Source organism: Orbicella franksi, chromosome 9 (assembly GCF_964199315.1).
Source record: "Orbicella franksi chromosome 9, jaOrbFran1.1, whole genome shotgun sequence".
NCBI classification, from domain to species: domain Eukaryota; kingdom Metazoa; phylum Cnidaria; class Anthozoa; order Scleractinia; family Merulinidae; genus Orbicella; species Orbicella franksi.
In genome coordinates this window covers 9,479,275-9,496,640 of record NC_138153.1, presented here as the reverse complement: position 1 = coordinate 9,496,640, position 17,366 = coordinate 9,479,275, and the positions used below count along the sequence as shown (strand labels likewise).

Sequence of the window (17,366 nt, the reverse complement as noted above, 5' to 3'; positions counted from 1 at the left end):
TTTAACGAACACATTTGGCCGGTCCCAAGCGACTTTGTTAAATCGAGGTTCCACTGTAGTCAACACACGGAGTTCTAGAGGAACGGGGTAAAATTTGAGGATGCGAGGAAAAAGAGAAAAACAAGAAAAACAAGCAGTGAAATTCCAAAAGCAAGGAGTGGGAATGCTAGGGGAAGGGTTTTGAATTAAGAGGAAGAATAGCCTGTAAAAAGGAAAAGATGTCAGGCGCAAGACACAGTCAAAAGGGGTTTTGCAGTAGGAAGTAATCATTCTCTTCTTTATATAAAAAATAAGGACTCTACCGGGCAACATACAATAGCTACTTTTTTAACTACTCTATTTTCTTCCATATTTTTATGCGCACAACACAATATGAGAATCTCACGGAAATTTAGGCCTGCTTGGTGCCCTTCAGGTCCATCTCGGGTGAAAAAAAAAAACTTCAAAGAGAAAATTGTTCTTGCCTTCACAGTTTCGTTCGTTATAGATTAAACTTAATTGAAGTAAGACATATGATCTTTCATATATTCACTTGTATTATTTAAAGTATATTATCTATGTGTTAGCTAACCTCTTATCTTCAGACTGACTTCTAAGTCCAACTCCATTTTTAGCATCAGCTGATAAGAGAGGAATATCTCAAGTACCGTAATCTTACGTCAAATTTAATTTCCGTTTGTGACCTACATCGTAACACCACTGTGTCGCGAGTCATTTTTCTCAGCTGAATATTTATGTCTCAAAATGTATGCCTCCACTGTCAGTTTTTCACTGTTAGTAAAACATGTTCTCATCAGTTATATAATCGTGTGTGGAACAACACATCCGAGAATGGTTTTCACTCGCTCCAATTTATTTGAAACATCAACAGCGTGAAATACTATCGTTTTTCCTGTCTGGTAATAATAAAAACTACATTTCCGTTTATTTCTGTGCTAATCAGATGCTTTATCAAGGATCACGACTCTCATTTGCGCGGCTTAAACGAATTAAAGTAATGCGCTCTTAGACTGTCGACTTTTCCTTGTTTTTGACTGAAATTTGCATGTCGTTTCTCTGATATTGAATACACCCTCCTCCCATTTTTTTCCCTCGCCTTTTTTCGCGCTATTAACCAAAGGCCTGGAACAGGCTACTTATCAAATAAACGTATGTATAAACGTATGTATGTATGTGAATGGAGCAGACTTGCGGAGCAGCCCAGATCAGATTGTTCTCATCACACTAAATCTCTAGATCGGCATCGAATACTGACGAAGCTCTTTCTTTACTGAGGTCATCTCTTGATCTTCAGAGAAGCTTCTCTGGCAAAACTCCATAATTCACAGCATCTGATCGATAGGTGAAAAACATCTAAAGTACATCACACCTTTACTTAATTTTAATTTCCTTGTAGCATGAATATTTGGAGGCGCTCTCTCTGACAGTCACATTCTCCAACAATCCTCAGCTCGTCCATGCCGGTCATCATGTAAGGCATGCGTCCTTAGGCAGTCTAGCTAGCTACGCCGACCTCCGATGCTGTCAACATCTAACTCTGGTTGAAAAGAAGAAAAAAGCACTTCACCAACCGATAACCTAAGCGATAGTAAAAATATGTCTAAACGCTCGAAGATTAGTCCGGCAGAGCTGAGAACCTGTTTAAACGATATTTAACCAGCTCCCGGTAAGCCACGGCCATATACAGACTATAGGGTAATTTTCGTATTATCATGTAATGTTCCGCAGTGGTAACAACACTCCGGTGGGATTAAAATCCCCCTCTACCGTTATAAGCTATCAGAAGTACCTACCACAACGTCTTAGAATAATGTAGGTCCGTTATGCGTGCAGTGAGGGTGATCGGGTATGCATGATTTCTAGTATTATTTGTTGTTCTGTCGCAAACTTTGCCTATAACTGTCATCGTCTTCACGTATTAAATGAGTGAATATTACTTTTGGTTAACAAAAGAAGACAACCGTGATACGTGTTTCGTTGCACATCAATGTTTGGGCGCACTGGATTCTATTTATATGTACATGTACCTCCTTTATTTGATTAACTCTTCGATCGATCAGCAATTATACAACTTTCCATTGCTGCATGCCTCATTTGCCGTTTATTCGCTCCCCACCCTCGTAAAATCTATCACTCCAGTCAGAAACAACGATGTCTCCAGAAGAATTTAATTATTTGAAAACATTCTAAATTCCCTGATGCTAAAAACATTCATCTGAATTACGCATCAAGAGATTATGATAATCTCTTGCTTAAATCAAATTTAATTTCCGTTTGCCACCCTAAGAAGCCTGATCTCCACTGTATCGATCATTTTTCTTAGCAATATACATCTGTCAAAATGTATGCCTCCTTTTTCAGTTTTTGTCTGTTAGTAAACCATGTTCTCATCAGTTCCATATAACTGTTTGTGGAACAACCCACCCGATAGTGTTTTTACTCGCTCCAGTCCATTTGAAACATCAACAGCATGCAATACTATATTTTTTCCTGTCTGGTAATGATAAAAAAACCATCTCCGTTTTTTTCTATTTTAATCAGTTTAGATGCTCTATCAAGGATCAAGACTCCTGTTTGCGCGGCTTAAATGAAGTAATGCTTTCTTAGATCCTCTACTTTTACTTGTTTTTAACGGAAATTCGTCGTTTCTCTGACATTGAATAAGCACGTACAGTTCCCCAGTTTTTCTCGCGCCTTTTTTTTCGCGCTATTCCCCATCTCACCAAAGGACAGGCTACGTGTGTGGAGCAGCATTGAGGAGCAGCCTAGAACAGATTGTTCTCACAAGAAATCTCTAGATCGCGGCATCAAACATTGGCGTATCCCTTTCTTCCTTGAGGTCATCTCTTGATCTTCAGAGTAGCTTCTCTGGCGTAACTCCGTAATTGACGTCCAGCTGCATCTAATAAGTGAAGAGCATCTAAAGTACATCTTAACTTAATTTTAATTTCCGTACAGGATAAATATTTGCGGCGTTCTGTCTGATTGTCACATTTTCGAACAACCTTATCCTCATCCGATGCCCGTGCCATGAGGCATGCGTCCTTCGGCAGTCTAGCTACTGTAGCTTCGTGGACCTCCAATTCTGTTAACGTCTAACTCTAAAGAAAAACTTTGCACCAAGTAACTGCAAACCTAACCCATAGTAAATACATTTCCAAACGTTTAATGTCCCATAGTGATAACAACACTCCCGTGGAATTTAAATCCCCCTCTACGGTTATAAGCTGTCAGAAGTACCCATCACAAACGTCTTAAATATTGATTAGTAGACAACAATTTAGTTCGCTTATTATGATCTTCCTACTTGATGTTAAATAGACTAACTATATTTTCACACTTTCAAATTGTAACATAATCAATGAATGTCAATAAACGGGAGGAGCAGTTGCCCCTCTCTTTGCAAAAAAAAAAAAAAAAATAAATAATAATAATAATAATAGTAATAGTAATGATAATAATTTTGAAATAAAAACTAGCGCTAAAAAGTCACGACGTTTCGATCTCTCCGAGGTCATTCTGAAGTGAGTAAAATTTTCTAAATTAGCATAAATATGTTAAAAACAAGTTATAATAGATAAAAATGTGGCGAACGCTAAAATGTGATAAAATATGTGAAAAAGTGTTAAAAATATACAATGGAAAAATAAAATAATCTTAGCAAGAATTGTTCCGTGAACAAATAATTTGGCGCGAATTGAATCGCACTGTTTGTTTAGCATTGGTTTCAGTTCTTTGAAAAATAAGGCAGTCAAATTTGTTCTGACACTTTCTTAAGATTCGAAAACTCTGTGCGATGTCTCCTGGCTCCATACCGTGCTGCTCTCTGAGGTGGTTTCCGATTGCCGATCCTTCGTGTTCTTCAATTCGTTGGTGTAGGTGTCGGCACGTGTAGCCGACATAGCCTCCACAACACAGGCCACACTGAAATGAATACACCACGCATTGTTGACTCACAAGAGGCGGTTTGTCTTCCCTGACCTTAATTTCATCCTTGTTCTTTCTACTTGTGTAAACTGGGCTAATATCTGCGTTGGTCTTCCGACTGAGGTCAGCCAGTGTTTACGAACTACGTTTGCAGATCTTTTTATTTCAAAATCGATTTCTAAGAAACTACTTAATAATAATAATAATAATAATAATAATAATAATAATAATAATAATAATAATAATAATAATAATAATAATAATAACAAGGGGTGTTTCTTGGCCTCCCTAGGCAACTTGTTGTTGCCCGGAGCCAATGACGAAACCAGCTTCAATATCATCAATAGCTGTGCGAATCTTTAATAATAATAATAATAATAATAATAATAATAATAATAATAATAATAATAACAATAATGTAGGTCCGTTATACGTGCATACATGAAGTGCTTTCCGGCTTGGACGAGAGGCTTGATCGGCACGTAGTTCACGATAATTGCATGTAGAATGCATGGGAGTTGCGGGGCACTCTTAATTGACAGCGAACTCTCGCCAAGGCTCGAAACTGTGTGAATAATCTGTCAACTGTAGATATCTTCAGGCTTTCTTTCTTTCTGGAGATTCCTTTGCTCCTTAGTGCGAGGCGAGGGCGATGGAGCTTTGTTTGTTGTTCTGTCGCAAACTTTGCCCCTGTCATCGTCTTCACCCACGAAATGACCCTGCGTGAATATTACTTTTTCATAAAATTAAAAGAAAACAACAATGCGTGCTTCGTTGCACATCAATATTTGGGCGCACTTATAGGCTATTTATTCTTAAACATGTCCCTCCTTTATTTTCATGTAAATTATTAACTCTTCGATCGATCAGCAATTATACAACGTTATATTTCTGTATGCGCCCTTTGCTAGTAACTCACTCACCACCCTGGTAAAATCTATCATTTCAGTCGGAAACAATGACGTCTTGAGAAAAGTTCTATTTTTGAGAACATTCTAAATTTCCTGATGCCGAAAAATGTCACCCCGGCCAAAGTACACTTTTTTGGGACAAGTGCGTGGGAAGTCACGATCAAAATAATACTTTGGGTCAAGGATCATAATTATAAGCGTTCCAGATCATGGAGATCTATTCAATTCTTTTAAGAATTAGTAAAGTAGACGCTAAGCCATCTCGTTACGCTGCCTTTTTAGCCTTAGTTGGCTGATGGATTTATTGCCGGGTCTTTAGACAGGGTCGTGAATTGTTTATATTCCATTTAACGATGTTTATTCAAGTTCCACCTTACTATTATGAGTCACACTAAGCTACTCTGCAGACCATTTTTGCCATACTTGATCTAAATCGAAAAAATAATACCAAGTGTATTGTAATACTGGGACAGAAGGGAACCAGACAAATTAAGCTGGATTACAGTCTTTCTCCTGGTAATAGCCAAACTACTTTTTTTCATCATCTTTGCAATAGGCATTATTATTCTTTCAAGTACAGTATGGTGAGCGTTTCTAATTGTGAGAACCGAAATATTAGTTGGTCGAAGCTGTGCTCACCTGGTGCTTTCAGCCGTTCATCATGTATCATGGGACAACGCCGAATTCTCCGATGTCCTCACTGAGGAGTTCGATGGAGGGAAGACAGTCTGGCTTGTCAGTGATCATTCAGTGTTCTTTGCCTTGGTCTGTTCGTTCATGTCACATAGATCATGATCTTGACTCAAATCAAATTGATTACCACACGGGACCCGTTATTGAGATTCTAGTAACCGGGATGCATGGTATTAAAGAAAAATTAAAGAAGCCGCAAAGCTCTCGTGATTGAATGCTAAATAGAAAAATAACTACCCTAGGTATAATCCAGAACACTAATGATAGGCATTCGTTGTAGTTCTACTGTGAATTGTCCTCAAAAACTAATCAAGAGACGATACTACCGACAAACGCTCCATGTAGAGGTTTTTATGAACCTTCCTTTTAAGCACTATCAAAGAAATACATGTTGTCGGTACACCTTAGTTTGTCCTTCAAATTCTGATGAACGAAAAGATTTGATAATTTTCTAAATCCTCATTACCGTTTAAATGCTAAAATAATTCAAAATGGCCAGTCATGATTATTGATATTCTGATCATCTCGAGAAATTTTCAAAAGGAAAATTAATAGTAGAAAATATATCATAATTAGTGAGGAAATGCTTAGATGGTTAAATATAAATGTGATGTTACGGTAAGTCCCTCCGAAGAAGCCCCATACAAACTTATTAAATATGTATAGCAACAAATATTTTAATTGAGACCTTAATTAATAGAAAGAAAAATAACCGCATACACTGGCCACCAGAGAAACTGCGCGTAGCAATTTTCAACCCACTGTACAGCCTATTCAGAAACTAGGTCGTTGGGCTGTGACGAGTCTTTTTGACCACGGTCAAATGGCAGTTGTTGATTTGAGTCACGACCCAAAACAGGGTATAGAGGTCCACTCACGTTAACGTAAATGCGACTAATTAAATTTAACCGCTCTGTTTATCCTTGTGCCTCAAGTTTATGAAAAAAAGACACAAATTCAAGTTCAACTGAATAATCACACACTAGAGTTTACGCCACAAGGTTTGAACACCCTTGTTCTTTTATTAAAGTATGCTGTGCAGTTCAAAATACAATACATCATTTGATAGGATAAACATGCATTTACCGTCTAAATCATAGAACAATTAACGACGAACAGCACCAGATGAAAATACTATTCGGTAACTTTCTTTTGAATGACTTCACACACAACGTTTCTTGCTCAGACTGTCACGGTTTTGAAAAGCTAAGTGCTAACAAAATTTGGGCTGGATCGTTGCAGAATCCAGTCTGACCTTGTATGAAAATTAAGCCGAACAAACATACCGAGAGGGATGAGGTGATCTTCATTCAACGAACTGTTTTCCCGAGGAGTATATTATAATAGCAATTTTAAAGAGTCAAGCTACTGAATTCACTCGGTACTAAACAAGTTGATCACCTGATTGATCGAAATAATGTTTCCTCCTCTAACAGGTGCAAACGCTTGTAACTTCAGCAAGATCAGTGTCCGCCATAATTATTATAATTTCTAGCCTCTGAAATTTCACTGCTTTTGTCTTAACTTGCAAGAAGAAACTTTTCGTAAACTTTAACACACACCCACTGCGAAAATATGGGGAAAATTTGTGGAAGTGTTTGTTTGGAAGAAGGGGATTGTCATCTAGAGATATTAATGGAGCAATAATCGAGGTGGATCGCTATAAGGCAAGGTGTTGGTGGTTGCTGTCTGTCGACTCCCGTATGTCAGGAACATCACGGCCTAAGACCATGTTCAGATTAATTGCGATAACAAAGTGTAGTTTAATTTAGCTAAACTGTGCAAAAATTGATGATTAAAGAAATTAAAGCTTAACTTGCTTAAATTGCTGTGACGTGTCGTTCAGCATGGTTTGCGATGGAAATACTGAGCAGACCTAAAGCGCAAGAAATTTCACTTTTAACCACAAAAGAAGCCCAATTAATTCGAGTGCATGCTTGTATCCGTAAAATGTTTTAAAAATTAGACACTCGAATCGAGTGGTTGACTAATTAACCAATTAGTCACCTCTCAGACTTATATACCACGTTGAAAAATCGCGAATTCAGAAGGACAGGCGCAAGTGTAGGTTCTCGCACGAAGCCAAGAGTTCGGCGATTTACATGTTTGTACCCATTTGATATGTCTTGTTACGTAATCACTCCGTCTGTTCGTCTGTCTGTCTTGCGTTAATTCTAAGGAGGCTTATGGCCATGGGTGATTGACCCGCCGTTAGAAGTCTAAGACACATGAGCTGATTAAATCTCCTTTCCGGTCCTTTTTTGTTCTTTCTGATCGAAGCTGATCTCGAACAAGTGCACACTGTGATCTAGATCAGTCTGTTGTCTCCAATTAGTGAAGTACAATGGGTTCGTGTAATCCCCTTTGTGGGACCGAATGTTCTCAGCTTTACTTTTCTCCCATGATAATGAAACCGGTCTTGGAGGCAACAGATGCAAGCACTCTGTCAAGGAGTGTTCCATTTAGATTTCATCTTCCGTTGTTGACAAATCAGTCTTCAAGGATTTTCGCGTTCAAAGATGATCAATATTTACATTGCCTCAACATGTGCAGAATCCATTAAGAACGATTTCTAAATAATTTTAGCTTTTGCTAAGCCAGGGATAAAATTCAGGACTCTTTAATGTTATCACGGAACCGTAGTTGTATTGGCCGAATGGTTAATCGCACAAAAGCATGTCTTTGTCGGTCTATTGTTGTGTACCTCAGTACGGAGACTAGAGTAGCTTTCACAACAGTGATAGCGAGTGAAAAGATTAACAACCACAATGCCAATCAATCTATCCATATTCGCTAGTAATACCCGGTAGGGATTGTAATTCGACTTCAACAGTAAAGAAACATAACGATTGAAACGCTTTCTGAACGGAAGTAATACTTCACTAAGCTCATCCGAGCAGCGTGTAATTCCACTTTGTTCTTCTCTTTTTTACGACCAAATCAAGGGACTGGCCATGTAAGTTAACTTCGAAAAGAGGCCCACAGTGCAAGCCTTGACTTATAACAGCACTGATTACACACAAAATCCCCCTGGAAATAATTTGAGCAAAAAGTATGACAAGCATTCTAATCCAAAAAGTTGGCCTGTTTACTTGGGGTAACCATGCATTCTTTTCGCAAAAACAAAAATTGTGTCGGAAGAGCTTTTGCCGCAAGACTGTACTATTTATATTTTGTCACTGTCAAACTCAATTCTACTTTAAGAACTAACACCCGAAATCAACAGACAAAGTCTGACCTTGATTAATGCTTTTTTATTTGCTAATTTCCCTGCCGACCTTAATGCACAAACAACTGAGCCTAAAAGTCAATAAAGTTTCTCAATTTTGAATAAACACAAGCGTAATTATCCCAGTCATTTCTGAATCTTCTTGACGTCCTGGAGAACAAAAGATAAAAAGGTTGTTAAAGTATTCTTTTCCAGTCGCCTTTCGAGACAATACGAACAAAAACGAATTCACTCAATATGTTATTACTTGCACAAAACAGATAAAGCTAGATAACCAGACTCTTTTCACCCTGTTTCACCTTTGATGGCCGAGCCATTTAAATAGTTCAGCTGATAAAAGAATCTTGGCACAAAAGCTGCTCAACGATGAATTACTTGAATACACAAGCCTTTCACTGCTTATTCTCTGCGAAACTGAACCAAAAACGAAGGGTTGATTGGTGGAACTATACCAATGACTTGTTTCATAAGAAAGATCTATCCGTAGTTTGTTTTCCTTTCGTCCGTCTTTAATTGCGGCGCCGAGCTTTGTGTAAACAAGCTTAAAAGTGACCTTCTCTACTAAAGTTCAACGCTATTTATTGCAGTTGACATATCGCAAATATTTAGTGATTCCTTTACAGGCACGTGAGCCATTAAAGGTTGACCTTTCTGCTTGAAGCCAACTGCGCTCAAGCGTAGAATCAACCCAAGCAGGAGCTAAACGATTCCCCCGGCGGGTTTTCACAGCAGAGGTTGATTAAATGCACATTGAAAGTCTTTTAGTTCGTGTAAATCCTTTTTACTGTGCAAATAAAAGTCTCATTACCAAACCAGATGCTAATTTAACCACGCCAGGAATGTTTAGTGCGGCTTTTACAAGACAAAAGCATATCACAAGACTAAGCTATACAAATAAATCCGTGAGGCATGAGCAACGAAAAAAGAAGATTAAAAATTGACTTGTGGTCTGTTGGATACTTCATTAAAATCGTCTGATCCATCCTTTAAAATTCCAAGCGTATGTATTGGCCATGTGGGCTAAAGTTTATTTTTAGATCTACCAATACGATGAGAGATAGGGTTTTAAGTTGTGAACAATTAACACACAGCATTCTTTTGATTACAACATGGTGCAATCAATGTTCCACTTTCAGCCATCACAAACCATTTACAATCTTCTTGATTTCGGCTCCAGCTTTGATAAGGAATGATGCGCAGTCGAAATGCCCCCCGCGCACCGCGAAATCCAGCGCGGAGCACCCTTGCGAGTCCAGTAGCTCCACTTCAGCCCCGCAATCGAGCAGAAGTTGAAGGCATTCGAAACTTCCTTCAGCGGCTGCGTAATGCAACGCTGTCAGTCCAGACGGACTCTGGTGGTTCACATCGATTTCCTCTTTATGCATGAGTCTCGTTAACTCTGCCACATCGTTGTCGGCCACCGCAGTGAAGAATACAACTTCAGGAGCGAACGAGACGCTTCTGGTTCTCTTGACCCCTGCTGGGGGATCCGAGAACACTTCCTTGCTGCGCGTTGGCCTTTTCGAGTGCATCCTTGCCATTTCTTGACAATCCGGTAGAGACACAGTTCTCCTCAAGACACCCAGGTCTTTTTCGCTCGGCGGCCAGTTTATTTTATGCGTAATACTGGCCTCGGAGTATTTCCTTGCCTTGACCCGGCCGTATCTTTCATCCTTCAGCCTCTCTACAGAAGGCGCAAAACCACAAAAAGATTGTCGACGATAGCCGTTCATCGTGGAAGAGCTCTGGAAGCCCTCGTGAGCAAACACGTCAATTATAAACCACCTGAGGCGTTCGTGTAAGGCTATTTCGATTCCACTTGATCTTAGAGTTTCTTGATGACAGAAATCCTTGAGAAGGAGCTCTGAGCTACAGCAAAGTTGATTCCAGGCCAAAAATGCGGCTTGAGCTATCTCATCGTCTGATAATCGTCTGGTGGACAATATCAAAGAACACATCAACTTGCCTTTTCCTCATGCGCTCTGTCTAGTTGACATCATTTGTCAACCGCAGTATTTTAGGCTACATCAGTGGTGCGTGACGTCATTGGCGCTAAACAATACGTGTGTTCCTGGGTCAAACACTATTTATACCGCGGCCGCTTCATTAATTGGCGGGGTTTTCCCTCCCACGTGGCTTGCAAATACTTACTTAAGCTGAACATGACTGACCAATGCATTGTGAAACCGCTTTTCACCAGACTCACCAAAGTACACATAAGCGAAAAGAATAATCAGAAATATTGGCTTAAGCGGAAATCGCAGGCAAAGGCTAAATGCAGATGATTTAAGGATCATTATTTTCTACAGAAGCCGCGGATAAAAAGCGAGAGAAGTTTGTTTTTCACGGCATTTGTCTAAATCTCCCAGCCCGCGGGAGGCCGAGGGGGATCAGTATATCTGCGTTGCAATATGTAGACTAAACAGGTATGTGCCACGCTGAAAGGGTGCAGATTTTGAATGTGTAGTAGTGTGAAAATGCTGCTCAAGATTTATCTATTACTGGTATTATAATGCTTCCAGCTGAGGTGTAATATAGGGTGCAGACTACTGAGGTCTGATCTGAAGTAGGACGTGGAAAAAGATCTATTTTTGCAAAACGATCCGACAAGTTATGATGAAACACGAGCACACACCATTCCGCCTCCTCCCCACCCGATAATGAAGAACTAATCAGGAGGTTGTCTTGCTTAGCCAGTTGGCCTTTATTCTCTGACACTCACTGTCTGTCTGTCGTAACATCTTTCTGGGTACTTTGTGGTTTGATAAATAACCTCAAAATTTGTTTGGCAATCGCTGCTTGGTGAACCCTTGGTCGTAGTATACAGTTAGACTATCTACATTCATTTTTCCACACTTCCAGTGTTAATAATACTAACTAATAAATAGCTAGTTCTCCAATGTTAACTAATGTTAAGTGTTAACTAATACTCCAATAGATAAGATACAGGTTGCGTTGTTCAACCGTCACAGTAACCCGTAGATGATATCCAATGCATACATGCATGTATAAATACATAATCTCCTTTCGGGCCTAATTGACACATGAGGCCGTCACCAATACGGTCCAATGTTGCTTCCAGCTGCCCATCTCTGAATGTGGCTGTAGGTCCAGCCAGCCTCTCTCATTTCTTTTGCCACTGATCTTCTCCACGTCAGTTTCGGCCGTCCTAGTGATACCCAATAGTGTCTGATAAACATGTCGTTTCTCTTTACAATGCCAGTACGCTCTCAAGTAGACAGGTACTGACAATAAAGAATAGAGTTAATTACTAAAGGGGATTATAGTTTGGAGCTTAGCCGTACAACCTTTTCTCCTATCGTGCTTTTCTCCTTATGTGTTGCCAGCAGGATGATTTTGAGATTGACACAAAGGATGGAGATGTTATATGAGCTATTTTTGCCATTTGTAATTGTCCTAATGTAAACCTCTTAACTTTGTGATATGACTATTTCTAATAACAGATAAGGTCCAGGTTGTCTATTTAACAATTAGACTATCCGATATAGATTTCTATCGCGTGATAGTTGAAGAGGGTGCAGCTGACCCGAGTCAACTATCACGCATAGAAATCGAGAGTGAATAATCTTATTGTTTTAGCAGTTAGATCTACTAGTCGTTCAAAACTTCAAAATCCTCTTCACATGCAGACACTTCGAAAACATAAAGAAGCGGCCGCCATTTTATTAACAACCGCACACACTGGTAGTAATGATAATAAATTTAGTCTTATATAGCGCTACTTCTTCAGAATTACAAAACTATATATGAATCAACTAGATATACATGTAAACTAAAGGAACTAAAGGGACTAAATATAATCGTAATTACAGTTTATAGATACGTTTAACAAGATGCGCTTTGACTTTTGACTTAAATGAAGTGAACGAACTGCATGTCCTTAGTTGATCTGGTAGGGTATTCCACAGTCTGGGTGCAATGTGCGAAAATGCTCTATATTCATAGGATTTAGGATAGAATATAGGCTGGACGAGAAGTCCCTTATTTGCAGATCACAATGTTCTAGATGGATTGTAAGGTGCTGCTCATTATCTACAACAGAACAGATAATGAGTAGCGTAGCCAATCAGAGAGCAGAATTCGTGATAAAACCCCAGCGAGTAGCGTATAGCTAATAAGAGGACGGCATTCGTGATAGAACCCAAGTAGATTTATACTAATGCTTTTTAGATAAAATGAATCTCGCTCCAGATTTTTCTTTTCTTTGATACACCTTTTTTTTAGCTTCACACGCCATATAGTTAGCATAAAACGGTAGACGTAAACGAACGAATCCGTCCGATTCGGAATTCAGAGCGGAAAATAAGAGAATAACGTGGAAATTAATTCAATTTTTCCGTTGTATAACAAACATAGGTATTCCAGTGTCTCATTGGGACTGTAGAAATGCATCATACTTCTTCAATTCAGTGCCAGTAAAGTGTTACATAACGACAACAGCTATACTTAGAGAAGATTTCCTATTGTAATCTTGATAATGCAGGAACAAGATGTTAATCTCTCGATTGCAAATTAAAATTACTATAGGTTAATAAAAAACAAGTTAAGAATGTGCTGTGACAACAAGAATTTCTCTTCTCAAGTTTCAACTTCCTCTTCGTCCCGAGCTCAATAGAGTCTCAATACATGCCACTGCTGATAAATTTGCGCCAATTCCCCCAACAAATCATTGTTTGAAAGGATTTCGCTCCTTTCCGCGATGTCTAACAAAACAACGTTGAGTTTTTCTTGCATCCTTGGTACATCACTATCCGTCCTGTGTCTCATTGTGTTGTCGGCTTGGATAATACGAAATGAAACGAGGCACTCGGCGCTCGAGTATCGCGTCATGTCTGTAGAAACAGCTTTAGATGATCTAAGGAAGAAGCTAACTCATGTATCCGTGACAGAAGGGTTAAAAAAGAGTAAAAAAGGTAAGCATAGCATTTCTTGACTATTTCAGATCAAAAACAACGAACTGTGTAACTTTTCATCGCGATATATCTGATTATATACGTGACTTTTCATTTTTTTTATTATCGACTGTGGTCTGGCATACTGCCTGCGTTTGATTTAACACGAGGAAGTTCTTTCAGACTTAGCTTTCACAGAAGAGGGTATATATATTTAGCATTCCAAGTGGGAATGAATATAAACAGACTAAACAATTTAAAATCAGCTTTCGGCTTCACTAGCTCTTTCCTGATACGGAATCTCAGGCAATAACGAGCTGTCGGGAAATGCCTGAGACATTTTGATTGGTGTTACACAAGGTACGTTATAATTATGGTCTGCACTGTAATATGAAATGATCGAAGTTCGGCAAGTAAAGAAAAACGTTCAATATGAAGTTCGGGTAAAGAAATATTGTGACTCAGTATATTTCTGATTTTGACGCAGCTGAAATCCAAATAAAGCTTACCAGAACTGAAAACTACACTTTTTCAATTACGATATAATTATAAATTCTTGTTTACAGATGTAGGTTTCGATGACCTCAAAAGTCACCTTTTGCGTCAACGGAAAAGCTTGTCTTCACCAGCCAACGATCCTTCAGTTCAAAACGAGGTCACCACACAAATCAGAGAAGTGTTTTCAACAATAATAAACACATTCTGTGCCCGAGATGAGAAACTCTGTTTGCAGGGTCCTAAGGGCGACAATGGAACTCCTGGGCTGCCAGGACCCATGGGAGGGCCAGGGGCGAAAGGGGACAAGGGAAGGCAAGGGAACCATGGCAAACCAGGACGAATAGGTCCCAGGGGAGGTAGGGGCGAGACGGGAAGACACGGAACAAAAGGAGAAAAAGGTAAGTCAAGAGAGAAATCATATCTATAGTTACTTCAAATCCTTCTTAATCGACAACCAGCGCGGGACCAAAATTTTACCTCACCCTAACAAACAGAGATTTTAAAATATTAATGACAACTAATTTTCAATGCCCATTTAGATCTTCTAGCAATAAGAGAAAAATTGAAGATATTAGGAATTCGGAGTCTTTGTAACTTTTAGGTATTATATTAGAGAAGGGTCCAACTAGATGGGACCTTCAGTTCCCAGTAGAAGGTTATATATCCCACGGCACAACCCTCTGTGATCTTTCGTTGAGAAAATTTATAATCCTGTTTATGATGTTTTATCCTAACCATTCTGTAGAAACCCTTGATTCATTTCATTTCATTTTTCCCAGGTGACCCTGGTCAGTCGGTTTTTGCTCCCAAAATGACAACTTCACCAACCTCGTTAACAGTTCGTGAACACACGCCAGCCTCGTTTCAATGCAAGGCCGAGGGGCTTCCCACACCTGTAATAGAATGGACGCGTACTGGAGGCTTACTGACGAGTGACCGCCACGTAATTCAATCCGATGACACATTGCTGCTAACGCATGTGACGTATACGGATCACGGGACTTACACGTGCTCAGCTGTCAACGTTCTTGGCAACGACAGTGCCACAGCCTATCTAACAGTACAAGGTGAATGTTAACTACTCAAAAATAATATTTCCACGGCACTTTCAAGTTGTACCAAATTTCCAAAAGTAATAAGTACTATGTAATGTTTGTGCGAAACTTTATGGTGCCTCATCTAGGGGTATTTCAACATTTGAAAGGGTGAAAAGATGGTCAGCCCCTTTCAGTATGCAGTGATTCAACGGCAGTGTCCAGTTGGGACACCTCGTAGATAATCTGCCTAATTTCATTGTAAGAACACCCAAGTTCCAATGAAGAGGCCTGTTCCTATTTGCACATAGGAAAGAACGGCTCTCCAGTTTTTAACTAAATGGTGACATGCTCCATCTCAAAAGCTAGCCAGAAACACATTTTAATGTGTTTCAAATGTTTTAAAACATTTGGTGAAACAAACTTCGCCATTGCTCTCTGTTCACCCAACTCTATCATGGTCTTTTGCAGTTTCAGTCAAAATAACTCAAGGACCAAACTCGCAGGTGGTAGAAGAAAGCGGTAATCTACGATTAACATGTACAGCGACGGGTCATCCTCGACCGAGTATTAGCTGGGAGAGACTGGGATCCAGATTGGATACCAAGAAGTTCATTGTCGACGGCAACAACTTCATGATAAATTCCGCAAAAGTATCGGACACCGGAACGTACTCGTGTAGGGCTGAGAATGTAATTAATTTCGATACTGCTTCGGCCAGTGTCATTGTGGTTCCCAAGCTTCGTTTCACTGCAAGACCGCCAGTAAATGTCACGGTATTGACGGAAAATACACTTATTCTTCCTTGTCAGGCCGACAGTACAAATGTTCCTGTGGTGGTCACCTGGTCACGAGCAAACGATCAGCAACTGACGGCAAGGCACCGAACGCTGGCAAACGGCTCGCTCGTTATCGAGAAAGCATATCATGTCGATCAAGGTATTTATACCTGTTATGCACGAAATTTGGTAGCTGTGCGGACAATCAATGTTACCGTCCGAGTTATATTACCGGGGTCATGCAGTGACATAAGGCAAGCGGGCTTTTCAGTTAGCAAAACTTATTACATCAGCCCGGGTGGGTTGGCACCATTCGCTGTTTACTGCGACATGCGTGACAAAAATGGAGTCGGCGTGACAGCTATCAGTCACGACAGTGAGGAGCGAGCTTTGGTTAGTGGGACCGAAAGTCCAGGTAGTTTTCAACGAAAAATAAAGTACAATGGCTATAGCAAACAACAGCTGGTCAGCCTTATCGACGCGTCTACAAACTGTGAACAATTTATAAAGTACGAGTGTTATGGATCAGTGTTGTTAGACAGCAATAAAAACGATTATGGCTGGTGGGTGTCACGTGACGGCGCCAAGATGAATTACCGGGGAGGGGCACCCCCGGGAAGTCAAAAGTGTGCATGTGGAGTCAGCAAGTCTTGTTCGTCGTCAAGATATCCTTGTAACTGTGATGCGAATGAAAATGTGTGGAGAGAAGACAGCGGGATTCTGACAGATAAGTCAACTCTTCCCGTAACCGAACTCAGGTTTGGAGATACTGGGGGCAGCGGAGAAAGAGGATATTATACACTTGGTAAACTAAAATGTTACAACGCATAGTTTATCCAAAACGCGTTGTTCACCAAAGTGAAGATTCTTGAATGAATTGAATATTTACCAGGTCCTACATTGGTTTTCGGCCTTATGCGCCTACTGGCGCGTAGGGACTTGATGATGATGACAACGATAATCGCTTTTTGTGATATGGCATATTTAGATACAAAATTAGCGGGATACAGGATCATTGGGGAAAAAAATTAATGGGATATTTAGATCAGATAATACGGGATATCGAGTAGGAAAATCGTTAATTCTTGCAACTGGAATAAACGGGGTACGGGATGTTAAGGCCAAAAATTAACAAAATGTGTGATACTAGCGCGGGCTCCTTTCCTGAACAGCAGAGGCCTGTTCCATTTTAAGTGATACCTTTTAGGGGTCAAATAAAGCTTGAACCACACCCACATTGGTCTGCTTTAGGGGTTTAATTCAAATTTTTCAACGAGTATCCCAGACGTTTTTATATGCAAGACCCCCAGGGATTGGCAGCTATTCCTAGACACTCCTGGGATTTCCGAAACCGTGAGGGATCTCAAAATAACTTGAGCTGG

At 39.9% G+C, this 17,366-nt stretch overlaps 2 protein-coding genes across 2 annotated transcripts; one reads left to right on the top strand and one right to left on the bottom strand.

The window, feature by feature from the left end:
• Nucleotides 1-8,245: 8,245 nt before the first annotated feature.
• On the bottom strand, nucleotides 8,246-10,916 carry LOC145497255 (uncharacterized). Its single transcript, XM_081477079.1, has one exon. It carries the CDS (start codon nucleotides 10,716-10,718, stop codon nucleotides 9,900-9,902), a length of 819 nt encoding a protein of 272 aa, XP_081333205.1. The 5' UTR covers nucleotides 10,719-10,916; the 3' UTR covers nucleotides 8,246-9,899.
• Nucleotides 10,917-14,057: 3,141 nt separating this feature from the next.
• On the top strand, nucleotides 14,058-16,815 carry LOC145498363 (peroxidasin homolog). The gene is made up of 3 exons (XM_081478288.1): nucleotides 14,058-14,569; nucleotides 14,951-15,238; nucleotides 15,677-16,815. The coding sequence occupies exons 1-3, from the start codon at nucleotides 14,449-14,451 to the stop codon at nucleotides 16,813-16,815; spliced, it is 1,548 nt and encodes a 515-aa protein (XP_081334414.1). The 5' UTR covers nucleotides 14,058-14,448.
• Nucleotides 16,816-17,366: the final 551 nt, after the last annotated feature.